The 26,219-nt window shown below is 41.1% G+C and overlaps 1 protein-coding gene across 1 annotated transcript in view; it reads right to left on the reverse strand.

Moving 5' to 3' along the window:
• Window positions 1–242: 242 nt before the first annotated feature.
• The window catches only part of LOC139755680 (uncharacterized), a 47,126-nt gene continuing 21,149 nt past the window's right edge, over window positions 243–26,219 (reverse strand). Inside the window, exon 5 of the mRNA XM_071674327.1 lies at window positions 243–12,362. Within this exon, the coding sequence (XP_071530428.1) occupies window positions 11,613–12,362 (750 nt within the window). The 3' untranslated portion in view covers window positions 243–11,612. The remainder of the gene's footprint in view (window positions 12,363–26,219) is intronic.

The raw sequence follows: 26,219 nt of genomic DNA on the forward strand, positions 1-26,219 counted from the left end.
ATAGAGTTGTGCGCAGGAGGATGGATGTGCTGGAAATGAGATGTTTGAGGACAATGTGTGGTGTGAGGTGGTTTGATCGAGTAAGTAACGTAAGGGTAAGAGAGATGTGTGGAAATAAAAAGAGCGTGGTTGAGAGAGCAGAAGAGGGTGTTTTGAAATGGTTTGGGCACATGGAGAGAATGAGTGAGGAAAGATTGACCAAGAGGATATATGTGTCGGAGGTGGAGGGAACGAGGAGAAGAGGGAGACCAAATTGGAGGTGGAAAGATGGAGTGAAAAAGATTTTGTGTGATCGGGGCCTGAACATGCAGGAGGGTGAAAGGAGGGCAAGGAATAGAGTGAATTGGAGCGATGTGGTATACAGGGTTTGACGTGCTGTCAGTGGATTGAATCAAGGCATGTGAAGCGTCTGGGGTAAACCATGGAAAGCTGTGTAGGTATGTATATTTGCGTGTGTGGACGTGTGTATGTACATGTGTATGGGGGGGGGGTTGGGCCATTTCTTTCGTCTGTTTCCTTGCGCTACCTCGCAAACGCGGGAGACAGCGACAAAGTATAAAAAAAAAAAAAAAAAAAAAAAATATATATATATATATATATATATATATATATATATATATATATATATATATACTAGGGAATAAGGGAGAAAGAATACTTCCCATGCATTCCCTACATGCGGTAGAAGGTAACTAAAGGGGGAGGGAGCGGGGGGCTGGAAATCTTCCCCTCTTGTTTATAATTTTCCAAAGGAAGGAGCAGAGAAGGGGGACAAGTGAGGATATTCCCTCAAAGGCTCAGTTCTCTGTTCTTAGCACTACTTCACTAATGCAGGAAATGGCAAATAGTATGAAAGAATATTATTATTATTATTATTATTATTATACTTTGTTGCTGTCTCCCGCGTTAGCAAGGTAGCGCAAGGAAACAGACGAAAGAAATGGCCCAACCCACCCACTGAAAAAATATTTATAAATATATACAGAGGTTATCCCTAGGGATAAGGGAGAAAGAATACTTCCCACATATTCCCTGCGTGTCATAGAAGGTGACTAAAAGGAGAGGGAGCGGGGGGGGCTGGAAATCCTCCCCTCGTTTTTTTTTTTAATTTTCCAAAAGAAGGAACAGAGAAGGGGGCCAGGTGAGGATATTCCCTCAGAGGCCCAGTCCTCTGTTCTCAACGCTACCTTGCTAATGCGGGAAATGGCAAATAGTTTGAAAAAAGAAAGAAGAATATATAGAGGTTTAAGTTTGTTTAGTATTTCTGGGAAATTATAGGGGAGGGCATTGATTGAGAGGGTAAAGGCATGTACAGAGCATTAGATTGGGGAAGAGCAGTGTGGTTTTATTAGTAGTAGAGGATGTGTGGATCAGGTGTTTGCTCTAAAGAATATATGTGAGAAATACTTAGAAAAACAGATGGATTTGTGTGTAGCATTTATGGATCTGGAGAAGGCTTGGAGAAGGCATATGATATAGTTGATAGAGACGCTTTATAGAAGGTATTAAGAGTACATGGTGTGGTAGGTAACTTGCTAGAAGCAATGAAATGTTTTTATCGAGAATGTAAGGCATGTGTACGAGTAGGAAGAGAGGAAAGTGATTGGTTCCCAGTGAATGTCGCTTTGCGGCATGGGTGCGTGATGTCCTTATGGTTGTTTAATTTGTTTATGGATGGGATTGTTAGGGTAGGTGAATGCAAGAGTTTTGGAGAGAGGGGCAAGTATGCAGTCTGTTGTGGTTGAGAGAGCTTGGGAGGTGAGTCAGTTGTTGTTCCCTGATGATACAGCTCTAGTGGCTGATTTAAGTGAGAAACTGCAGAAGTTGGTGACTGAGTTTGGAAAAGTATGTGAAAGGAAAAAGTTGAGGGAGAATGTGAATAAGAGCAAGGTTATTAGGTTCAGTAGGGTTGAGGGACAAGTCAACTGGGAGGTAAGTCTAAATGGAGAAAAACTGGAGGAAGTGAAGTGTTTTAGATATCTGGGAGTGGATTTGGCAGCAGATGGAACCAATGAAAGCAGAAGTGAGTCACAGTGTGAGGAGGGGGCGAAGGTTCTGGGAGCTTTGAACAATCTGTGGAAGGCGAGAATGTTATCTTGGAGAGCAAAAAAAGGGTATCTTTGAAGGAATATTGGTTCTAACAATGTTATATGGTTGTGAGGCATGGGCTATAGATAGGGTTGTGCGGAGGAGGGTGGATGTGTTGGAAATGAGATGTTTGAGGACAATATGTGGTGTGAGGTGGTTTGATCGAGTAAGAGAGATGTGTGGTATTAAAAAGAACGTAGTTGAGGGAGCAGAAGAGGGTGTACTGAAATGATTTGGTCACATGGAGAGAACGAGTGAGGAAAGGTTGACAAAGAGCATATATGTGTCAGATGGGGAGGGAACGAGAAGTGGGAGACCAAATTGGAGGTGGAAAGATGGAGTGAAAAAGATTTTGAGCAATCGGGGTCTGAACATGCAGGAGGGTGAAAGGCGAGCAAGGAATAGAGTGAATTGGAATGATGTGGTATACAATGGTCGACGTGCTGTCAATGGATTGAACCAAGGCATGTGAAGTGTCTAGGGTAAACCATGGAAAGTTTTGTGGGGCCTTGATGTGGAAAGGGAAATGTGGTTTTGGTACATTACACATGACAGCTAGAGACTGAGCGTGAACGAATATGGCCTTTGTTGTCCTTTCCTAGCGCTACCTCACATGCCATTTCATGTACGGTGGGGTGGCGGCGGGAATGGATGAAGGCAGCATGTATGAATATGTACATGTGTATATATGTATGTGTCTGTGTATGTATATGTATGTATATGTTGAAATATATAGGTATGTATATGTGAATGTGTGGGCGTTTATGTATATACAAGTGTATGTGGGTGGGTTGGGCCATTCTTTCGTCCATTTCTTTGCGCTACCTCACTAACAAGGGAGACAGAAACAAGGTATAATGAATAAATAAAACTAATATATATTCTATTTTATTTTACTTTGTCGCTGTCTCCTTCGTTAGTGAGGTAGCGCAAGGAAACAGATGAAAGAATGGCCAAACCCACCAATGTACACATGTATATACATACATGTCCACACACACACACATATACATACCTATACATCTCAACGTTTACATATATATACACACTCAGACACATACATATATACTCATGTACGTAATTCATACTGTCTGCCCTTATTCATTCCCGTCGCCACCCCGCCACACATGAAAAGACAGCCACCTCCCCCCGCATGTGCGCGAGGTAGCGCTAGGAAAAGACAACAAATGCCACATTCATTCACACTCAGTCTCTAGCTGTCCTATATAATGCATCAAAACCATAGCTCCCTTTCCACATCCAGGCCCCACAAAACTTTCCATGGTTTACCCCAGACGCTTCACATGCCCGGGTTCAATCCATTGGCAGCACATCAAGCCCGGTATATCACATCATTCCAATTCACTCTATTCCTTACATGCCTTTCACCCTCCTGTATATTCAGGCCCCAATAGCTCAAAATCCTTTTCACTCCATCCTTCCACCTCCAATTTGGTCTCCCACTTCTCCTCGTTCCCTTCACCTCTGGCACATATAACCTCTCTGTCAGTCTTTCCTCACTCATTCTCTCCATGTGACCAAACCATTTCAATAATACACCCTCTTCTGTTCTCTCAACCACACTCTTTTTCATTACCACACATCTCTCTTACCCTTTCATTACTTACTCGATAAAACCACCTCACACCACATATTGTCCTTAAACATTTCATTTCCAACACATCCACCCTCCTCTGCACAACCCTATCTATAACCCATGCCTCACAACCATATAACATTGATGGAACCACTATTCCCTCAAACATACCCATTTTTGCTCTCTGAGATAACGTTCTTGCCTTCCACACATTCTTCAACGCTCCCACAACCTTCACCCCCTCCCCCACCCAGTGACTCACTTTCACTTCAATGGTTCCATCCGTTGCTAAGTCCCAGATATCTAAAACACTTAACATCCTCCAGTTTTTCTCCATTCAAACTTACCTCCCAACTGACTTGTCCCTCAACCCTACTGAACCTAATAACCTTGCTCTTACTCACATTTACTCTCAGCCTTCTTCTTTCACACACTTTACCAAACTCAGTCACCAGCTTCTGCAGTTTCTCACCTCAATCAGCCACCAGATCAGTATCATCAGCAAATGCAAACAACAACTGACTCACTTCCCAAGCCCTCTCATCTACAACAAAATGCATCCTTGCCCCTCTTTCCAAAACTCTTGCATTCACCTCCATAACCACCCCATCCATAAACAAATTAGACAACAATGGAGACATCATGCACCCCTGCCGCAAACCGACATTCACTGGGAACCAATCACTTTCCTCTCTTCCTACTCGTATACATGCCTTACATTTCCGGTAAAAACTTTTCACTGCTTCAAGCATCTTACCTCCCACACATATACTCATAATACATTCCACAAATCATCTCTATCAACCTTATCATATACCTTCACCAGATCCATAAATGCTACAGACAAATCCATCTGTTTTTGTAAGTATTTCTCACATACATTCTTCAAAGCAAACACCTGGTTCACACATCCTCTACCAATTCTGAAACCATACTGCTCCTTCCCAATCTGATGCCCTGTACATGTCTTTACCCTCTCAATCAATACACTCCCATATAATTTCTCAGGAATACTCAAAAAACTTATACCTCTGTAATAATACTACCTTTATCCCCTTTGCCTTTGTACACTGGCACTATGCATGCATTCTGCCAATCCTCAGGCACTTCACCATGAACCATACATACACTGAATATCCATACCAACCAATCAACTACACAGTCACCCATTTTTATAACATATTTCACTGCAATACCATCCAAAGCCACCGCCTTGCTGGCGTTCATCTTCCGCAAAGCTTTCACTACCTCTTATCTGTTCACCAAACCATTCTCCCTGATCCTCTCACTTCGCACACCACCTCGACCAAAATGCCCTATATCTGCCACTCTGTCATCAAACATATTCAACAAACCTTCAAAATACTCACTCCATCTCTTACTTCACCACTACTTGCTATTACCTCCAATTAGCCCCCTTCACCAATGTTCCCATTTGTTCTCTTGCCTTATGCACTTTATTTACCTCCTTCCAAAACAATTTTTTATTTTCCCTAAAATTTAATGATACTCTCTTACCCTAACTCTCATTTGCCCTCTCTTTCACCTCTTGCACCTTTCTCTTGACCTCCTGCCACTTTCTTTCATACATCATCCAGTCATTTGCACTACTTCATTGCAAAAATCATCCAAATGCCTCTCTCTTCTCTTTCACTAACAATCTTACTTCATCCCAAAACTCACTACCCTTAGTATTATTTTATTTATTTATTTTCTTTGTTGCTGTCTCCCGCGTTAGCGAGGTAGTGCAAGGAAACAGACGAAAGAATGGCCCAACCCACCCACATACACATGTATATACATACACGTCCACACACAGCACATATACATACCTATACATCTCAATGTATACATATATATACACACACAGACATATACATATATACCCACGACATAATTCATACTGCCTGCCTTTATTCATTCCCATTGCCACCCCGCCACACATGGAATAACAACCCCCTCCCCCCTCATGTGTGTGGGGTAGCACTAGGAAAAGACAACAAAGGCCCCATTCGTTCACAGTCTCTATCTGTCATGTAATAATGCACCGAAACCACAGCTCCCTTTCCACATCCAGGCACCACAGAACTTTCCATGGTTTACCCAAGATGCTTCACATGCCTTGGTTCAATCCATTGACAGCAAGTTGACCCCACTATACCACATCGTTCCAATTCACTCTATTCCTTGCACACCTTTCACCCTCCTGCATGTTCAGGCCCCGATCACTCAAAATCTTTTTCACTCCATCTTTCCACCTCCAATTTGGTCTCCCACTTCTCCTCGTTCCCTCCACCTCTGACACATATATCCTCTTGGTCAATCTATCCTCACTCATTCTCTCCATGTGACCAAACCATTTCAAAAAACCTGCTTCTGCTCTCTCAACCACACTCTTTTTATTACCACACATCTCTCTTACCCTTACATTACTTACTCGATCAAACCACCTCACACCACATATTGTCCTCAAACAACTCATTTCCAGCACATCCACCCTCCTGCGCACAACTCTATCCATAGCCCACGCCTTGCAACCATACAACATTGTTGGAACCACTATTCCTTCAAACATACCCATTTTTGCTTTCTGAGATAATGTTCTTGACTTCCACACATTCTTCAAGGCTCCCAGGATTTTCGCCCCCTCCTCCACCCTATGATTCACTTCCGCTTCCATGGTTCCATCCGCTGCCAAATCCACTCCCAGACATCTAAAACACTTCACTTCCTCCAGTTTCTCTCCATTCAAACTTACCTCCCAATTTACTTGACCCTCAACCCTACTGTACCTAATAACCTTACTCTTATTCACATTTACTCTCAACTTTCTTCTTTCACACACTTTACCAAACTCAGTCACTAGCTTCTACAGTTTCTCATATGAATCAGCCACCAGCACTGTATCATCAGCAAACAACTTACTCACTTCCCAAGCTCTCTCATCCACAACAGACTGCATACTTGCCCCTCTTTCCAAAACTCTTGCATTCACCTCCCTAACAACCCCATCCATAAACAAATCAAACAACCATGGAGACATCTAACACCCCTGCCGCAAACCTACATTCACTGAGAACCAATCACTTTCCTCTCTTCCTACATGTACACATGCCTTATATCCTCGATAAAAACTTTTCACTGCTTCAAACAACTTGCCTCCCACACCATATATTCTTAATACCTTCTACAGAGCATCTCTATCAAATCTATCACATGCCTTCTCCAGATCCATAAATGCTACATACAAATCCATCTTTTATTCTAAGTATTTCTCACATACATTCTTCAAAGCAAACACCTGATCCACACATCCTCTACCACTTCTAAAACCACACTGCTCTTCCCCAATCTGATGCTCTGTACATGCCTTCACCCTTTCAATCAATACCCTCCCATATAATTTCCCAAGAATACTCAACAAACTTATACCTCTGTAATTTGAGCACTCACTCTTATCCCCTTTGCCTTTGTACAATGGCACTATGCAAGCATTCCGCCAATCCTCAGGCACCTCACCATGAATCATTAATACATTAAATAACCTTACCAACCAGTCAACAATACAGTCACCCCTTTTTTAATAAATTCCACTGCAATACCATCCAAACGCGCTGCCTTGCCGGCTCTCATCTTCCGCAAAGCTTTTACTACCTCTTCTCTGTTTACCAAATCATTTTTTTTTTTTCAAAATATTCACCATTTCCCGCGTTAGCGAGGTAGCTTTAAGGACAGAGGACTGGACCTTTGAGGGAATATCCTCACCTGACCCCCTTCTCTGTTCCTTCTTTTGGAAAATTAAAAAAAAAAATGAGAGGGAAGGATTTCCAGCCCCCAGCTCCCTTCCCTTTTAGTCGCCATCTACGACACGCAGGGAATACGTGGGAAGTATTCTTTCTCCCCTATCCTCAGGGATAAAATAAATACTACCCTTAGTATACTTTGCAAATTCTATATTTTTGCTCTGATTCCTTTCCTGGTTGACTTAAACTTATGAATATACTGTGGTATTAAGTGGAACTTCAGCAATGATTTTGCACCTGTAAAATCTATTATCACAAGCTTACCAACCTTCAGCAATGAGCTTTCTTTTAGAAATAAACATTTCACTTATCATTCTATTATGTACTTCATAATCTGCTTGGTGGGTAAAGCAGATAAATATAGGCAAGATGCAAAATACAGTAAACCACAATTGAACTCACTGTTAGCATAGCTGATTAATGCTGCATGAAGCTTAAAGTCAGCTTGCCCCTGCAGTGACACCTTCTTAATTCTCATGTACTATGAACACATGTGAAGCTGACAACATATCCAGCATCCAAGTCTACAAGTGATACACTAGAAGTTTCCATGTGATAAAAGACAAATGAAGATCCTAAGATAATTCTTCTGCGGTTGCTGTTTCAAAAGCAACTCCAAACTGCTTATGAAAACTTCCCATCTGCACAATGGAAATGAGCACCTCTAACATTAGACTGGGTACATGCACAAAGGATAAGAGAAAAAAAGGGAATTATATTTTCCCATTATAGCTTTATGACTAGGAATAAAATATCTGCCCATCTTCTAAGCTTACATTCCTTAACATTATGGAAACACAGAAAGCTTTTTTTGACAGCTAACTTCATGTTGCATCTACATGTGTGTGTGTGTGTGTGTGTGTGTGTGTGTGTGTGTGTGTGTATTCTGGAGGTGAGGAATAACTACTAACCAACAGTTATATAGTTCTGGTTTTAAGAATTGTGGTCGACAAAGTTATATGTTTTTTGGGGGCAGATACTTTGTTGGAAGTAGAAGGGCTTTCTGTACCAAGGTCCAGTTTCTTCAGTAAACAAGACTTAAATCTGCATTCCTCAAGCAGTATCTTAAAATACAGAAATAAATACAAAATAACATAACCTTTGGATGCCTCAATGTCAAATTACATCAATTTGCAGCTGTGTAAGTCTGATAAAAAAATTGCACCACACTATTTTCAGGTGCTGGAGCATTCAAAAAACCTAACATGATTATAGGTAGCTTACACTACATTTCAGAGTATTATGCACAATAAACACTACACTTTACCTGTGATTATTTCACCAACACACCAGCATGCAAGTAATAGACAACATCTATATATAAAGATGCTTTGACATCAAACTTCATAGGCAGGCTACAAATGAAGCTGAGAATCAGTATATAATGCATTGCAACATGTTTTCCCAACCTTCTTTAAAAAGGAGCAAAAACATACTTTCCAAAGCAATCCAAATAATTCCAATGAAACCACACTAATGCAAAACTAAACAGAAAATTTTGCTGATATATTTTTTAGTATGATGAAATATAGCAAATACAATACATAATGGGACTAATAATTCAATTATTAATTACTACAAAACTGTAGAAATGATGGGGTTCACCCAGAAATGGAATCTTTTCACAACTCTCATGTTTAACCTTTGATAAAAAACTAGTTATCACAATGTTGGTTGTACTTATATATCTAATGTTTATTAGTTACAGTTTTGGTGATTATCATACAAAATGACAATCCGATATAATGCAAAAGAAGTTGCTAAATCATACCTATGGAATCAGTCTTACTAAATGTATCGCAATCTCATTTCAATGATTCAAATGAAAGTTAGTATGCTTATCTTATAAAACACCAAATACTGTTGCTAGTAATCAGTATTCAACTAAAGATTAAGTAGCTCAATACCTCTAAGTAGAACATCTCATCTTTTCACTTACATACTAACTTACTAATCACACATGCAGCACATTAATTCAAGTAAAAAATAAAATTGCAAGAAAATTAAACAGCTAATTCATGACCAAAAACAGCACTTACAGTACATAAGTTCTTGTATTCAAAGCAGACATCCAGGTATAATTTCTTTTGGTTCTTAGTTAAAAGTCAAGAATTATTTCAGATTCAAAGAAAAAAAATCATATAGTGAAATATTTCTGGGAACGAGTTCAACAAATTGATAACTTAAATTGTAAAACATCTAAACTTTTACCTTAATCCATAAAAAATTATGATTATTATTAATATGAACAAATTATTACACGAAGAATCTGAATTAAAGAAATAAGCAAATACAACGTCAAGCAGTCTATGCATGTATGACTGTATTGCCTTACTGCTGGCACAAGGGCTGTTTATAATTTACCTTGCTACTGGCACAACCTTAATCATTTTATAAAAAAAAAAAAATCAAAGAGGCCTTTGTTAATGTAATGTACAAAGTAATAATCATTCCTGGTCAGATCATTCATTTACAGAGGTGGCTATAATAATATAATAAAATATTTTCCCTATATGCTGGTCATTTCATCAATTTCCTGATTCTCATTTTTCTTTTTGCCTAGCATGAATCACCATCGAAAGCAAGGATATCTGACAATGCTGAAATCTTCTATGTCTGTGGGTCAATCCACAATAAGCACCAAGTCATTAGATATGAAAACACCGCAGCATAATCCATTAAATTAAAAAAAAATCATCTTAAAATATTCTATATTATGAATCTTAATATGTAACCATTACTCAAAATAAATGCTGCACTCAAGATGTCAAGCATATCATTTGCTTCAAGCTTAATCTACAAATCATATTCAGTATATACATTTAAAAGTTAGATAAACATCATTTGTGTTTCTGGGTGAAACAAACTTGCAAACTAGCATGCTTGGTGCACTGAATCATTTAATATAAACATTAAGAACATGCTTAAGATTTTCTGTTCCAAAACATGAAATCCAAACACGACCAATATTTAAGAGCTGTTTGATCTAAGTAAAATATATCAAAAACAAAGAGAACTTTTAAAGAGTTCATAAATCAAGCTGCATTAATTATTCGGTCAACTGTTATAGGTAAACAGAACTATGTTAAACATTCTTGATTTTCACTAAGGACAATGAATCACATGAGCGAGTCCTTCAAAATACCAGAATTAACAGTCATCAAAAGTTCCATCTTTTCATGTGGCAGTCATAACTTTGTCATGTGAAATTCATCATACATTACAACCTCACTGTATCAAATTTCATTAATTCATATTCATAATAATTTTAACAGATTCATTATGATCAAAATTCCAAACAACTTCTAGCTGATTTTAACTGACTTTTGCTTAAATAATGCCAAATGGTTAAATCTAAACCCACTTGTGACACATTCACCCACCCGCTGCTGAAGAAAAAAGAAAATATATAAAAAACCATATTTGCAATATACTATGAAGCAGAAATTCTAATGATGCCCACCCCAAGTCATACATCAGACTGGGTTCAACACGAACAGTTTCCATTCTGTTTTAAGTTTCTAATGGATATACAGGTTTGACAAAAATATATAATTTTCCAGTTGCAGATAGCCAATATGGATTCTTAATACTAAGTTTAATGAAAAAAATTCATCGTACCAGTGATGAAAGATAAAGTGACTAGGGTTTAACAAGAATATGGTTAACACCAGTGATGAGGCACCTAAGTACTATGTATGACAGCTAGCATGGAAGACGTCTTCACTGGCTTCAGTTTATAAAAGATGGACTGAACCACAGACATATTTCTCAACAGAAATAAGTTTTCCAAGTTTTCCTGTTTCAGCACAGATCATTTTTAATTACATTAGTAAAATGCATATAATTTGGCATATCACAAGGAGACTGATATCAAAAGGTTTTACAGAAATAAATCAATCCACGAAAACAAAACTTCAACATATAAGAAAAGAACATCACTACAAAAGCAGTAAGCCTCATACCTGTATGGAGATATCAACAGCTTTTAACACTTTATCAAGATAAAAAAAATCATTGCATTAAGCAAATGTGCATACATGTGGCTTATGAAGAAAATTTCAACAGTTTTTGTGTATACTATTTTGTGACTAGACTATTCAGGGTAGTTTTAAAAAAAATGCTTATTTCCTTGGTGGAACAGGAGGGAGATTACGAGCAGGAACTGGGGGAAGGTTTCTTGAAGGGATGGGTGGAGGTGGACCAGTGCCTGTTCTCCCTGGCACTGGTGGCCGGGAGCGGGCAGGTATAACTGGAGGTAGGTCCTTTGCTGAAGTTGATGTGGATTTATCAGATGGTAGGACTGGAGGAGGACCTGGGGGTGGACCAGAAGGTGGATCACATGATGGTGAATCACTTGATGGACCATTAGATGGTAAGAATGGTGGTGATCCCATTTGCTGACCTGCAAATGGTTCCTTCTGAGGTATAGAAGAGGGATGACCGGAGGGCAAATTAGGGGGTAGTGATGGAGGGGCATCAAAGGGAGAACTGGAAGTTTTCTTTACATCATTCCGAGATGAGAGTAAGCCTACTGCAGGACAATTGTCTGGAAGAGGAGGAGGAACACCAAAAGGAGATACACAAGGTTTCTCATCAGATGGAGGTGGATAGCTGGATGGCTGAGGTGGGGGCACACCAAACAAAGAACTTGTAAGTGGAGGGTCTTCAGCAGAGGGCAAGGTTTTAGTTGGGCTTTCCTGAGAAGGTGTGTGTGAAGATGCAGCAGCTCTTGAAGGTCGTGAAGGTTTTTCAGGTGGTTTGCCAATTTCTTCAGTTTGGTCATCTAAACTGCTTGCAGTGGATTGTGACATCACAACATTACTGGCAGGTGGCAAATGTGAGGCTCTAACTGGTTTAGTTATGACCATTACCTGTGATCAAAGAACATTATCACATTCAATCCCCAAATGCTGTGATCAATATTAGAAAATATTTTTCCTATTTGTTTCCAAGTTGTGTACATATCAGAATATTTTCTTATTTGTTTCCAAGCTATGTATATGAACAAATTGTGCAAGCAATGTATGGGTCACAAATTTAAACTATCTAACTTTCATCATTAACTGGTCCAAGTTCCACTTGGTTGATCAGGTACATAAACACCTCTCACATCTCAACTAAATCAAGAAAAAAGTACATTGAAGATTCAGGACTGCATGGATTAGAAATGCATCTAAGATGAGGGGTTTTACCCTGTATTTTGATGGGATTAAACTATAATAGCAATTGCTTTTATCATTGTAATTAAATATGGTCTCAGTCATTCTCTTGCCATTTTCTTAAAGTCAACTTACCTCAATATCATTCAGCATACTGCTGAAGCCTATCACTGCTAACATCAGATATATCTATATTAAGATTTATAACACATGGCAACAAAACACTTTTTTCCTTTTTTCCATAGGACCTTGAAACATCTACAGTGCCCTCAGAAAGTCTGAGGAATATGGGGCCTTTTGTTGCGTGGTTGGGTGTTCTTAGAATGTCTGTGTCTACCAGCTTACTGAATGCTCATATCTCACTTAACTAGTACTTGGCAACTCTCTGTTGCTCATATCTCACTTAACTAATACTTGGCAACTCTCTGTTGCTCATATTTCACTTAACTAGTACTTGGCAACTCTCCTGGTGATCCAGTCACCCTAGCCTGAGGAGCAAATGAGTGCCTCATGGGACAAGCTAGACAGAGGATGTATGCCATGAGTTGCTAGATTAACAAAGACACTTTTTTCTATTTCATTCACATTTTGTCCAACTGCTACCCACCCACACCTTAGAATGGGGCACAAGAAGCTCACCCTGGAGAAAAAGGCTTGAATTCTCGCCTTGAGGGAGGCAAATATGTCAATGAAGGAGATTTGTCTGCGTACGGGGGTGAGCAAGTCAGCCATATACAGCCTCTTTGCAAAACCCAAGAATATCCTACAAGATGAAGTTCCACCTTGTAAATCTGTACCAGGGTGTCTCAGAAAGACTTCAGCAACTATCGATGAGCTTATATAGAGACAAGTATTGATAAATCCATGCATCACAGCAAGACAATTGAAGCAATCCTATCCCACTCTCCTTGGAAGTGTTGCAGAAGGCACCACTCAAAGGCGCTCCCAGAAACACCTGAACCTGCTTCTTCGTTCCCCAACCAGAAAACCCCTAATGACTTGCAAGATGCATGCTGCTCGTCTTGATTTTGAAAGGGACTACAAATATTTCACTGTTGAGGACTGGAAAAGCAATGAGTCAACTTTCCACTGTGATACAGTGAGGCATGATTAATTTAGATGTTCTTCACACATGAATACCCTTGACCCCATTATGTGCAAATGACTGTTAAACAACTGGACTCAGTCATGATTTGGGTTGCTTCAGTGGAGAGTTTGGGCATGGGAGATTTCAAGTGCTTGCTAAGAACATCAAAATGAATGGAGACTGCTACAGTGATGATGTTCATTGAATTTCCTGCAGTGAGTACTGTGCATTAGTCCAGTCTATTTGGCAAAATGGTAGTAGCGGTAGATAGAGGTAGAAGGTATGAACATTAAGCAGGAGCATTAAGTACAAGTAGTAGGCATGAACATTAGCAAGATTATTTGGTAAGGATATTAGATAGACTCAGTAGGTAGAAGTCAGGTAGAAACATTAGATGGGAGCCTCTGGAAATACTCTGCTAGAGTTGCTATCTTCCAGTGGCACAAAAGGCTAAGCAGCAATGGAGTTCACCAGTTATGGAGACTCTTAAACCATGGCTATCCCCTTGAGGGAGTTCCCAGAGGGAACAGGAATCACAGATTTAGACTGATAGCTAATGATGGATGGTGTCCAGAGCATAAGTGGGAAAGTTTAACTCAAGTTTGCCAACATCAGAGAAAACCATGATCTTCCAAAATGCAGAGCTATGGAGGCGTTCACATCCCTTGCCCACCAACTGCCCAGCCATTCTATCTCAAATCTTCTAACCTTCGCAGAAGCTGCTGGTCTTTTTCTCAAATGGTATCTTACAGGACAACTCCTGTACCATTTGGCGATTCTTTCTATTGGGCCTTCCTTGAACGGCACCAGCGTTTGCAAGCAGCCGTAGTTTATATCAACTTTGTAGAAGAAGGCATCAGCACAGAACACCTCCACGCAATGTACTGCACTGAGGCAGCAATTTTCGACTTGACAACCTGCACCATCGTCTCAAGACCCTCCCATTTCGTCGACATAAATGAATTTGTTAGTGTGCTTAACCAGTACAACGTATTGCTCTTCAAGGGAGAATATATCGAAGCTCTCTTTACCACTGTTTTCAAATGCCGTGCTAAAGTGGTTAACCTTGAGGATCTGGGATGTTCCACCTACAACAGACTCATGTCGGATCCCAGCTTCTGAGTTGAGTGAGTTAAGTGATGTCAAGAGATAAGTGTGACAAGGAGAGATTGTATGTTTGTAGACAGAATGCCAGCAGTCCACATGTGGATGAGGCTGAAAGAAAAGACAGCTTCCTGGGTAAGATGAGTGCAACATGATAACCAATGAAGTGTTGGCTGTCACTTACTCTCCATGTATCCAAAAACCTACATGCTCACAATACAACTCCCATAAAGGAGAACCCAAGCAATTAGTACATAATGCTCAATTGCCCTACAGACTCTGCAAACAAATGCATACACATCAGAACAGTTTAAAACATATGATCCTATCCAATGGAAGTGACTAATTTCCTGAATGCTGCAAGAACCACATAAGGATAGAAAGGACTCACACAGCAAGAAGTAAGTAGTGAATATACATACATGTATTTACTTATAATCATTCCAGGAACACTTTTCATGAGAGTCCTGATGTTACTCAGGACCTTTCTAAAAGGTTCTGCAGCCCAAGTCTGGGCAACTTCCAACAGCTGAGAAACATTGACTCCTTTCGAGTGAGAGGTATTTTGAGGAGACTGTGCTCCCAATGAGACTCCATTGTCAAAGGTGACTTTTCACTTGTGTGTTGCCTCACGTAGGCAGAGTCCAGTAACATCTACAACTACACACACACTATATATATGCGAAGCATCTCGGGTAAACCATGGAAAGGTCTGTGGGGCCTGGCTGTGGATAGGGAGCTATGGTTTCTGTGTATTACATATGACAGCTAGAGACTGAGGGTGAATGAATGTGGCCTTTTTTGTCTGTTTTCCTGGAGCTACCTCGCTGGGGAGGCGATGCTATTTCCTGTGTGGCAGGGTAGTGACAGGAATGGATGAAGGCAAGCATATATATATATATATGTATATATATACGCATATATTATCCCTGGGGATAGGGGATTAAGAATACTTCCCACGTATTCCCTACGTGTTGTAGAAGGTGACTAAAAGGGGAGGGAGCGGGGGCCTGGAAATCCTCCCCTCTTGTTTCTTTTTTTGAATTTTCCAAAAGAAGGAACAGAGGGGGCCAGGTGAGGATATTCCAAAAAAGGCCCTGTCCTCTGTTCTTAACGCTACCTCGCTAACGTGGGAAATGGCGAAGTTAAACAAAACAAAAAAAATATATGCATATGTATATATATGGGGAGGCAATGCTATTTCCTGTGTGGCTGGGTAGCGACAGGAATGGATAAAGGCAAGCATCAGATTGGGGAAGAGCAGTGCGGTTTCAGAAGTGGTAGAGGATGTGTGGATCAGGTGTTTGCTTTGAAGAATGTATGTGAGAAATACTTAGAAAAGCAAATGGATTTGTATGTAGCATTTATGGATCTGGAGAAGGCATATGATAGAGTTGATAGGGATGCTCTGTGGAAGGTATTAAGAATATATGGTGTGGGAGGCAAGTTGTTAGAAGCAGTGAAAAGTTTTTATCGAGGATGTAAGGCATGTGTACGTGTAGGAAGAGAGGAAAGTGATTGGTTCTCAGTGAATGTAGGTTTGCGGCAGGGGTGTGTGATGTCTCCATGGTTGTTTAATTTGTTTATGGATGGGGTTGTAAGGGAGGTAAATGCAAGAGTCCTGGAAAGAGGGGCAAGTATGAAGTCTGTTGGGGATGAGAGAGCTTGGGAAGTGAGTCAGTTGTTGTTCGCTGATGATACAGCGCTGGTGGCTGATTCATGTGAGAAACTGCAGAAGCTGGTGACTGAGTTTGGTAAAGTGTGTGGAAGAAGAAAGTTGAGAGTAAATGTGAATAAGAGCAAGGTTATTAGGTACAGTAGGGGTGAGGGTCAAGTCAATTGGGAGGTGAGTTTGAATGGAGAAAAACTGGAGGAAGTGAAGTGTTTTAGATATCTGGGAGTGGATCTGTCAGCGGATGGAACCATGGAAGCGGAAGTGGATCATAGGGTGGGGGAGGGGGCGAAAATTTTGGGAGCCTTGAAAAATGTGTGGAAGTCGAGAACATTATCTCGGAAAGCAAAAATGGGTATGTTTGAGGGAATAGTGGTTCCAACAATGTTGTATGGTTGCGAGGCGTGGGCTATGGATAGAGATGTGCGCAGGAGGATGGATGTGCTGGAAATGAGATGTTTGAGGACAATGTGTGGTGTGAGGTGGTTTGATCGAGTAAGTAACGTAAGGGTAAGAGAGATGTGTGGAAATAAAAAGAGCGTGGTTGAGAGAGCAGAAGAGGGTGTTTTGAAATGGTTTGGGCACATGGAGAGAATGAGTGAGGAGAGATTGACCAAGAGGATATATGTGTCGGAGGTGGAGGGAACGAGGAGAAGAGGGAGACCAAATTGGAGGTGGAAAGATGGAGTGAAAAAGATTTTGTGTGATCGGGGCCTGAACATGCAGGAGGGTGAAAGGAGGGCAAGAAATAGAGTGAATTGGAGTCATGTGGTATACAGGGGTTGACGTGCTGTCAGTGGATTGAAGCAAGGCATGTGAAGCGTCTGGGGTAAACCATGGAAAGCTGTGTAGGTATGTATATTTGCGTGTGTGGACGTGTGTATGTACATGTGTATGGGGGGGGGGGCCATTTCTTTCGTCTGTTTCCTTGCGCTACCTCGCAAACGCGGGAGACAGCGACAAAGTATAAAAAAAAAAAAAAAAAAAAAAAAAAAAAATATATATATATATATATATATATATATATATATATATATATATATGCATATATCCCTGGGGATAGGGGAGAAAGAATGCTTCCCACGTATTCCCTGCGTGTCGTAGAAGGCGACTAAAAGGGGAGGGAGCGGGTGGCTGGAAATCCTCCCCTCTCATTTTTTTCAATTTTCCAAAAGAAGGAACAGAGAAGGGGGCCAGGTGAGGATATTCCCTCAAAGGCTCAGTCCTCTGTTCTTAATGCTACCTCGCTATCGCGGGAAATGGCGAATAGTACGAAAGAAAGAAAAAGAAATATATGCATATATTATCCCTGGGGATAGGGGATTAAGAATACTTCCCACGTATTTCCCTTTGTCGCTGTCTCCTGCGTTTGCGAGGTAGCACAAGGAAACAAATGAAAGAAATGGCCCAACCCACCCCCATACACATGTATATACATATGTCCACACACAGAGGTATAAGTTTGTTGAGTATTCCTGGTAAATTATATGGGAGGGTATTGATTGAGAGGGTGAAGGCATGTACAGAGCATCAGATTGGGGAAGAGCAGTGTGGTTTCAGAAGTGGTAGAGGATGTGTGGATCAGGTGTTTGCTTTGAAGAATGTACGTGAGAAATACATAGAAAAGCAAATGGATTTGTATGTAGCATTTATGGATCTGGAGAAGGCATATGATAGAGTTGATAGAGATGCTCTGTGGAAGGTATTAAGAATATATGGTGTGGGAGGCAAGTTGTTAGAAGCAGTGAAAAGTTTTTATCGAGGATGTAAGGCATGTGTACGTGTAGGAAGAGAGGAAAGTGATTGGTTCTCAGTGAATGTAGGTTTGCGGCAGGGGTGTGTTATGTCTCCACGGTTGTTTAATTTGTTTATGGATGGGGTTGTTAGGGAGGTGAATGCAAGAGTTTTGGAAAGAGGGGCAAGTATGAAGTCTGTTGGGGATGAGAGAGCTTGGGAAGTGAGTCAGTTGTTGTTCGCTGATGATACAGCGCTGGTGGCTGATTCATGTGAGAAACTGCAGAAGCTGGTGACTGAGTTTGGTAAAGTGTGTGAAAGAAGAAAGTTAAGAGTAAATGTGAATAAGAGCAAGGTAATTAGGTACAGTAGGGTTGAGGGTCAAGTCAATTGGGAGGTAAGATTGAATGGAGAAAAACTGGAGAAAGTAAAGTGTTTTAGATATCTGGGCGTGGGTCTGGCAGCGGATGGAACCATGGAAGCAGAAGTGGATCATAGGGTGGGGGAGGGGACGAAAATCCTGGGAACCTTGAAGAATGTGTGGAAGTCGAGAACATTATCTCGGAAAGCAAAAATGGGTCTGTTTGAAGGAATAGTGGTTCCAACAATGTTGTATGGTTGCGAGGCATGGGCTATGGATAGAGTTGTGCGCAGGAGGATGGATGTGCTGGAAATGAGATGTTTGAGGAGAATGTGTGGTGTGAGGTGGTTTGATCGAGTAAGTAACGTAAGGGTAAGAGAGATGTGTGGAAATAAAAAGAGCGTGGTTGAGAGAGCAGAAGAGGGTGTTTTGAAATGGTCTGGGCACATGGAGAGAATGAGTGAGGAAAGATTGACCAAGAGGATATATGTGTCGGAGGTGGAGGGAACGAGGAGAAGTGGGAGACCAAATTGGAGGTGGAAAGATGGAGTGAAAAAGATTTTGTGTGATCGGGGCCTGAACATGCAGGAGGGTGAAAGGAGGGCAAGGAATAGAGTGAATTGGATCAATGTGGTATACCGGGGTTGACGTGCTGTCAGTGGATTGAATCAGGGCATGTGAAGCGTCTGGGGTAAACCATGGAAAGCTGTGTAGGTATGTATATTTGCGTGTGTGGACGTATGTATATACATGTGTATGGGGGTGGGTTGGGCCATTTCTTTCGTCTGTTTCCTTGCGCTACCTCGCAAATGCGGGAGACAAAAAAAAAAAAAAATATATATATATATATATATATATATATATATATATATATATATATATATATATATATTTTTTTTTTTTTTTTTGCTTTGTCGCTGTCTCCCGCATTTTTGAGGTAGCGCAAGGAAACAGATGAAAGAAATGGCCCAACCCACCCCCATACACATGTATATACATACGTCCACACACGCAAATATACATACCTACACAGCTTTCCATGGTTTACCCCAGACGCTTCACATGCCCATCCATAAACAAATTAAACAACCATGGAGACATCACACACCCCTGCCGCAAACCTACATTCACTGAGAACCAATCACTTTCCTCTCTTCCTACATGTACACATGCCTTACATCCTCGATAAAAACTTTTCACTGCTTCTAACAACTTGCCTCCCACACCATATATTCTTAATACCTTCCACAGAGCATCTCTATCAACTCTATCATATGCCTTCTCCAGATCCATAAATGCTACATACAAATCCATTTGCTTTTCTAAGTATTTCTCACATACATTCTTCAAAGCAATATATATATACATATACAATATATATATATATATATATATATATATATATATATATATATATATATAGCGCAAGGTAGCGCAAGGAAACAGACGAAAGAAATGGCCCAACCCACCCCCATACACATGTATATACATACACGTCCACACACGCAAATATACATACCCATACATCTCAATGTACACATATATATACACACACAGACACATACATATATACACATGCACACAACTCACACTGTCTGCCCCCATTCACTCCCATCGCCACCTCGCCACACATGGAATAACATCCCCCTTACCCCTCATGTGTGCGAGGTAGCGCTAGGAAAAGACAACAAATGCCCCATTCATTCACACTCAGTCTCTAGCTGTCATGCATTAATGCCCAAAACTACAGCTCCCTTTCCACATCCAGGCCCCACACAACTTTCCATGGTTTACCCCAGACGCTTCACATGCCCTGATTCAATCCATTGACAGCACGTCAACCCCGATATACCACATCGATCCAATTCACTCTATTCCTTGCCAGGCTTTCACCCTCCTGCATGTTCAGGCCCCGATCACTCAAAATCTTTTTCACTCCATCTTTCCACCTCCAATTTGGTCTCCCACTTCTCCTCGTTCCCTCCACCTCCGACACATATATCCTCTTGGTCAATCTTTCCTCACTCATTCTCTCCATGTGCCCAAACCATTTCAAAACACCCTCTTCTGCTCTCTCAACCACGCTCTTTTATTTCCACACATCTCTCTTACCCTTACATTACTCACTCGATCAAACCACCTCACACCACACATTGTCCTCAAAGATCTCATTTCCAGCACATCCATCCTCCTCCGCACAACTCTATCCATAGCCCACGCCTCGAAACCATACAACATTGTTGGAACCACTATTCCTTCAAACATACCCATTTTTTTAATGTTCTCGACTTCCACACATTCTTCAAGGCTCCCAGTATTTTCGCCCCCTCCCCCACCCTACGATTCACTTCCGCTTCCATGCTTCTATCCGCTGCCAGATCCACTCCCAGATATCTAAAACACTTTACTTCCTCCAGTTTTTCTCCATTCAAACTTACCTCCCAATTGACTTGACCCTCAACCCTACTGTACCTAATAACCTTGCTCTTATTCACATTTACTCTTAACTTTCTTCTTTCACACACTTTACCAAACTCAGTCACCAGATTCTGCAGTTTCTCACATGAATCAGCCACCAGCGCTGTATCATCAGCGAACAACAACTGACTCACTTCCCAAGCTCTCTCATCCACAACAGACTTCATTCTTGCCCCTCTTTCCAAAACTCTTGCATTCACCTCCCTAACAACCCCATCCATAAACAACTTAAACAACCATGGAGACATCACACACCCTTGCCGCAAACCTACATTCACTGAGAACCAATCACTTTCCTCTCTTCCTACACGTACACATGCCTTACATCCTCGATAAAAACTTTTCACTGCTTCTAACAACTTGCCACCCACACCATATATTCTTAATACCTTCCACAGAGCATCTCTATCAACTCTATCATATGCCTTCTCCAGATCCATAAATGCTACATACAAATCCATTTGCTTTTCTAAGTATTTCTCACATACATTCTTCAAAGCAAACACCTGATCCACACATCCTCTACCACTTCTGAAACCACACTGCTCTTCCCCAATCTGATGCTCTGTACATGCCTTCACCCACTCAATCAATACCCTCCCATATAATTTACCAGGAATACTCAACAAACTTATACCTCTGTAATTTGAGCACTCACTCTTATCCCCTTTGCCTTTGTACAATGGCACTATGCAAGCATTCCGCCAATCCTCAGGCACCTCACCATGAGTCATACATACATTAAATAACCTTACCAACCAGTCAACAATACAGTCACCCCCTTTTTTAATAGATTCCACTGCAATACCATCCAAACCTGCTGCCTTGCCGGCTTTCATCTTCCGCAAAGCTTTTACTACCTCTTCTCTGTTTACCAAATCATTTTCCCCAACCCTCTCACTTTGCACACCACCTCGACCAAAACACCCTATATCTGCCACTCTATCATCAAACACATTCAACAAACCTTCAAAATACTCACTCCATCTCCTTCTCACATCACCACTACTTGTTATAACCTCCCCATTAGCGCCCTTCACTGAAGTTCCCATTTGCTCCCTTGTCTTACGCACTTTAGTTACCTCCTTCCAGAACATCTTTTTATTCTCCCTAAAATTTAATGATACTCTCTCTCCCCAACTCTCATTTGCCCTCTTTTTCACCTCTTGCACCTTTCTCTTGACCTCCTGTCTCTTTCTTTTATACATCTCCCACTCAATTGCATTTTTTCCCTGCAAAAATCGTCCAAATGCCTCTCTCTTCTCTTTCACTAATAATCTTACTTCTTCATCCCACCAATCACTACCCTTTCTAATCAACCCACCTCCCACGCTTCTCATGCCACAAGCATCTTTTGCGCAATCCATCACTGATTCCCTAAATACATCCCATTCCTCCCCCACTCCCCTTCCATTGTTCTCACCTTTTTCCATTCTGTACTCAGTCTCTCCTTTTACTTCCTCACACAAGTCTCCTTCCCAAGCTCACTTACTCTCACCACCCTCTTCACCCCATCATTCACTCTTCTTTTCTGAAAACCCATACAAATCTTCACCTTAGCCTCCACAAGTCAATGATCAGACATTCCTCCAGTTGCACCTCCCAGCACATTTACATCCAAAAGTCTCTCTTTCGCGCGCCTGTCAATTAACACGTAATCCAATAACGCTTTCTGGCCATCTCTCCTACTTACATACGTATACTTATGTATATCACGCTTTTTAAACCAGGTATTCCCAATCACCAGTCTTTTTACAGCACATAAATCTACAAGCTCTTCACCATTTCCATTTACAACACTGAACACTCCATGTATAGCAATTATTCCCTCAACTGCCACATTACTCACCTTTGCATTCAAATCACCCATCACTATAACCCGGTCTTGTGCATCAAAACCACTAACACACTCATTCAGCTGCTCCCAAAACACTTGCCTCTCATGATCTTTCTTCTCATGCCCAGGTGCATATGCACCAATAATGACCCATCTCTCTCCATCAACTTTCAGTTTTACCCATATATATATATATATATATATATATATATATATATATATATATATATATATATATATATATATATATATATGTATTGCGCAAAAGATGCTTGTGGCATGAGAAGAGTGGGAGGTGGGTTGATCAGAAAGGGTAGTGAGTGGTGGGATGAAGAAGTAAGAGTATTAGTGAAAGAGAAGAGAGAGGCATTTGGACGATTTTTGCAGGGAAAAAATGCAATTGAGTGGGAGATGTATAAAAGAAAGAGACAGGAGGTCAAGAGAAAGGTGCAAGAGGTGAAAAAAAGGGCAAATGAGAGTTGGGGTGAGAGAGTATCATTAAATTTTAGGGAGAATAAAAAGATGTTCTGGAAGGAGGTAAATAAAGAGCGTAAGACAAGGGAGCAAATGGGAACTTCGGTGAAGGACGCAAGTGGGGAGGTGATAACAAGTAGTGGTGATGTGAGAAGGAGATGGAGTGAGTATTTTGAAGGTCTGTTGAATGTGTTTGATGATAGAGTGGCAGATATAGGGTGTTTTGGTCAAGGTGGTGTGCAAAGTGAGAGGGTTAGGGAAAATGATTTGGTAAACAGATAAGAGGTAGTGAAAGCTTTGCGGAAGATGAAAGCCGGCAAGGCAGCAGGTTTGGATGGTATTGCAGTGGAATCTATTAAAAAAGGGGGTGACTGTATTGTTGACTGGTTGGTAAGGTTATTTAATGTATGTATGACTCATGGTGAGGTGCCTGAGGATTGGCGGAATGCGTGCATAGTGCCATTGTACAAAGGCAAAGGGGATAAGAGTGAGTGCTCAAATTACAGAGGTATAAGTTTGTTGAGTATTTCTGGTAAATTATATGGGAGGGTATTGATTGAGAGGGTGAAGGCATGTACAGAGCATCAGATTGGGGAAGAGCAGTGTGGTTTCAGAAGTGGTAGAGGATGTGTGGATCAGGTGTTTGCTTTGAAGAATGTATGCGAGAAATACTTAGAAAAGCAAATGGATTTGTATGTAGCATTTATGGATCTGGAGAAGGCATATGATAGAGTTGATAGAGATGCTCTGTGGAAGGTATTAAGAATATATGGTGTGGGAGGAAAGTTGTTAGAAGCAGTGAAAAGTTTTTATCGAGGATGTAAGGCATGTGTACGTGTAGGAAGAGAGGAAAGTGATTGGTTCTCAGTGAATGTAGGTTTGCGGCAGGGGTGTGTGATGTCTCCATGGTTGTTTAATTTGTTTATGGATGGGGTTGTTAGGGAGGTAAATGCAAGAGTTTTGGAAAGAGGGGCAAGTATGAAGTCTGTTGGGGATGAGAGAGCTTGGGAAGTGAGTCAGTTGTTGTTCGCTGATGATACAGCGCTGGTGGCTGATTCATGTGAGAAACTGCAGAAGCTGGTGACTGAGTTTGGTAAAGTGTGTGAAAGAAGAAAGTTAAGAGTAAATGTGAATAAGAGCAAGGTTATTAGGTACAGTAGGGTTGTGGGTCAAGTCAATTGGGAGGTAAGTTTGAATGGAGAAAAACTGGAGGAAGTAAAGTGTTTTAGATATCTGGGAGTGGATCTGGCAGCGGATAGAACCATGGAAGCAGAAGTGAATCGTAGGGTGGGGGAGGGGGCGAAAATACTGGGAGCCTTGAAGAATGTGTGGAAGTCGAGAACATTATCTCGGAAAGCAAAAATGGGTATGTTTGAAGGAATAGTGGTTCCAACAATGTTGTATGGTTGCGAGGCGTGGGCTATGGATAGGGTTGTGCGCAGGAGGATGGATGTGCTGGAAATGAGATGTTTGAGGACAATGTGTGGTGTGAGGTGGTTTGATCGAGTGAGTAACGTAAGGGTAAGAGAGATGTGTGGAAATAAAAAGAGCGTGGTTGAGAGAGCAGAAGAGGGTGTTTTGAAGTGGTTTGGGCACATGGAGAGGATGAGTGAGGAAAGATTGACCAAGAGGATATATGTGTCGGAGGTGGAGGGAACAAGGAGAAGAGGGAGACCAAATTGGAGGTGGAAAGATGGAGTGAAAAAGATTTTGTGTGATCGGGGCCTGAACATGCAGGAGGGTGAAAGGAGGGCAAGGAATAGAGTGAATTGGAGCGATGTGGTATACCGGGGTTGACGTGCTGTCAGTGGATTGAAGCAGGGCATGTGAAGCGTCTGGGGTAAACCATGGAAAGCTGGGTAGGTATGTATATTTGCGTGTGTGGACGTATGTATATACATGTGTATGGGGGGGGTTGGGCCATTTCTTTCGTCTGTTTCCTTGCGCTACCTCGCAAACGCGGGAGACAGAGAATTGGGCCAGGTGAGGGTATTCCCTCAAAGGCCCAGTCCTCTGTTCTTAACGCTACCTCGCTAATGCAGGAAATGGCGAATAGTTTGAAAGAAAAAGAAAAGATATATATATATATATATATATATATATATAATTTTTTTCTTTTTTCCATACTATTCGCCATTCCCGCGTTAGCAAGGTAGCATTAAGAACGGAGGACAGAGCCTTTGAGGAAACATCATTTGGCCATCCTTTTCTGTTCCTTCTTTTGGAAAATTTTAAAACGAGAATGGAGGATTTCCAGCTCCCCACTCCCTCTCCTTTTAGTTGCCTTCTATGACATACAGGGAATATGTGGGAAGTATTCTTTCTCCCCTATCCACAGGGAGAGGGGAGAGGCAATTGTTTTGGGAGCAGCTGAGTGAGTGTGTTAGCAGTTTTGATATATGAGACCAGGTTATAGTGATGGGTAATTTGAATGGAAAGGTGAGCAATGTGGCAGTTGAGGGAATAATTGGTGTACATGGTGTGTTCTGTGTTGTAAATGGAAATGATGAAGAGTTTGTAGATTTGTGTGCTAAAAAAGACTGGTGATTGAGAATACCTGGTTTAAAAAGAGAGATTTACATGAGTATACATATGTAAGTAGGAGAGATGGTCAGAGAGTGTTATTGGTCACATGGAGAAAATGAGAGAGGAAAGATTGAAAAAGAGGATATATGTGTCAGAGGCGGAGGGAACAAGTAGAAGTGGGAGATCAAATTGGAGGTTGAAGGATGGAGTGAAAAAGATGATCATATCCAACGAAGGCAGCGAGGTTGGATGGTATTGCAGTTGAATTTATTAACAAAGGGGGTGACTGTGTTAAT

Source organism: Panulirus ornatus, chromosome 19 (genome assembly GCF_036320965.1).
Source record: "Panulirus ornatus isolate Po-2019 chromosome 19, ASM3632096v1, whole genome shotgun sequence".
NCBI lineage: Eukaryota > Metazoa > Arthropoda > Malacostraca > Decapoda > Palinuridae > Panulirus > Panulirus ornatus.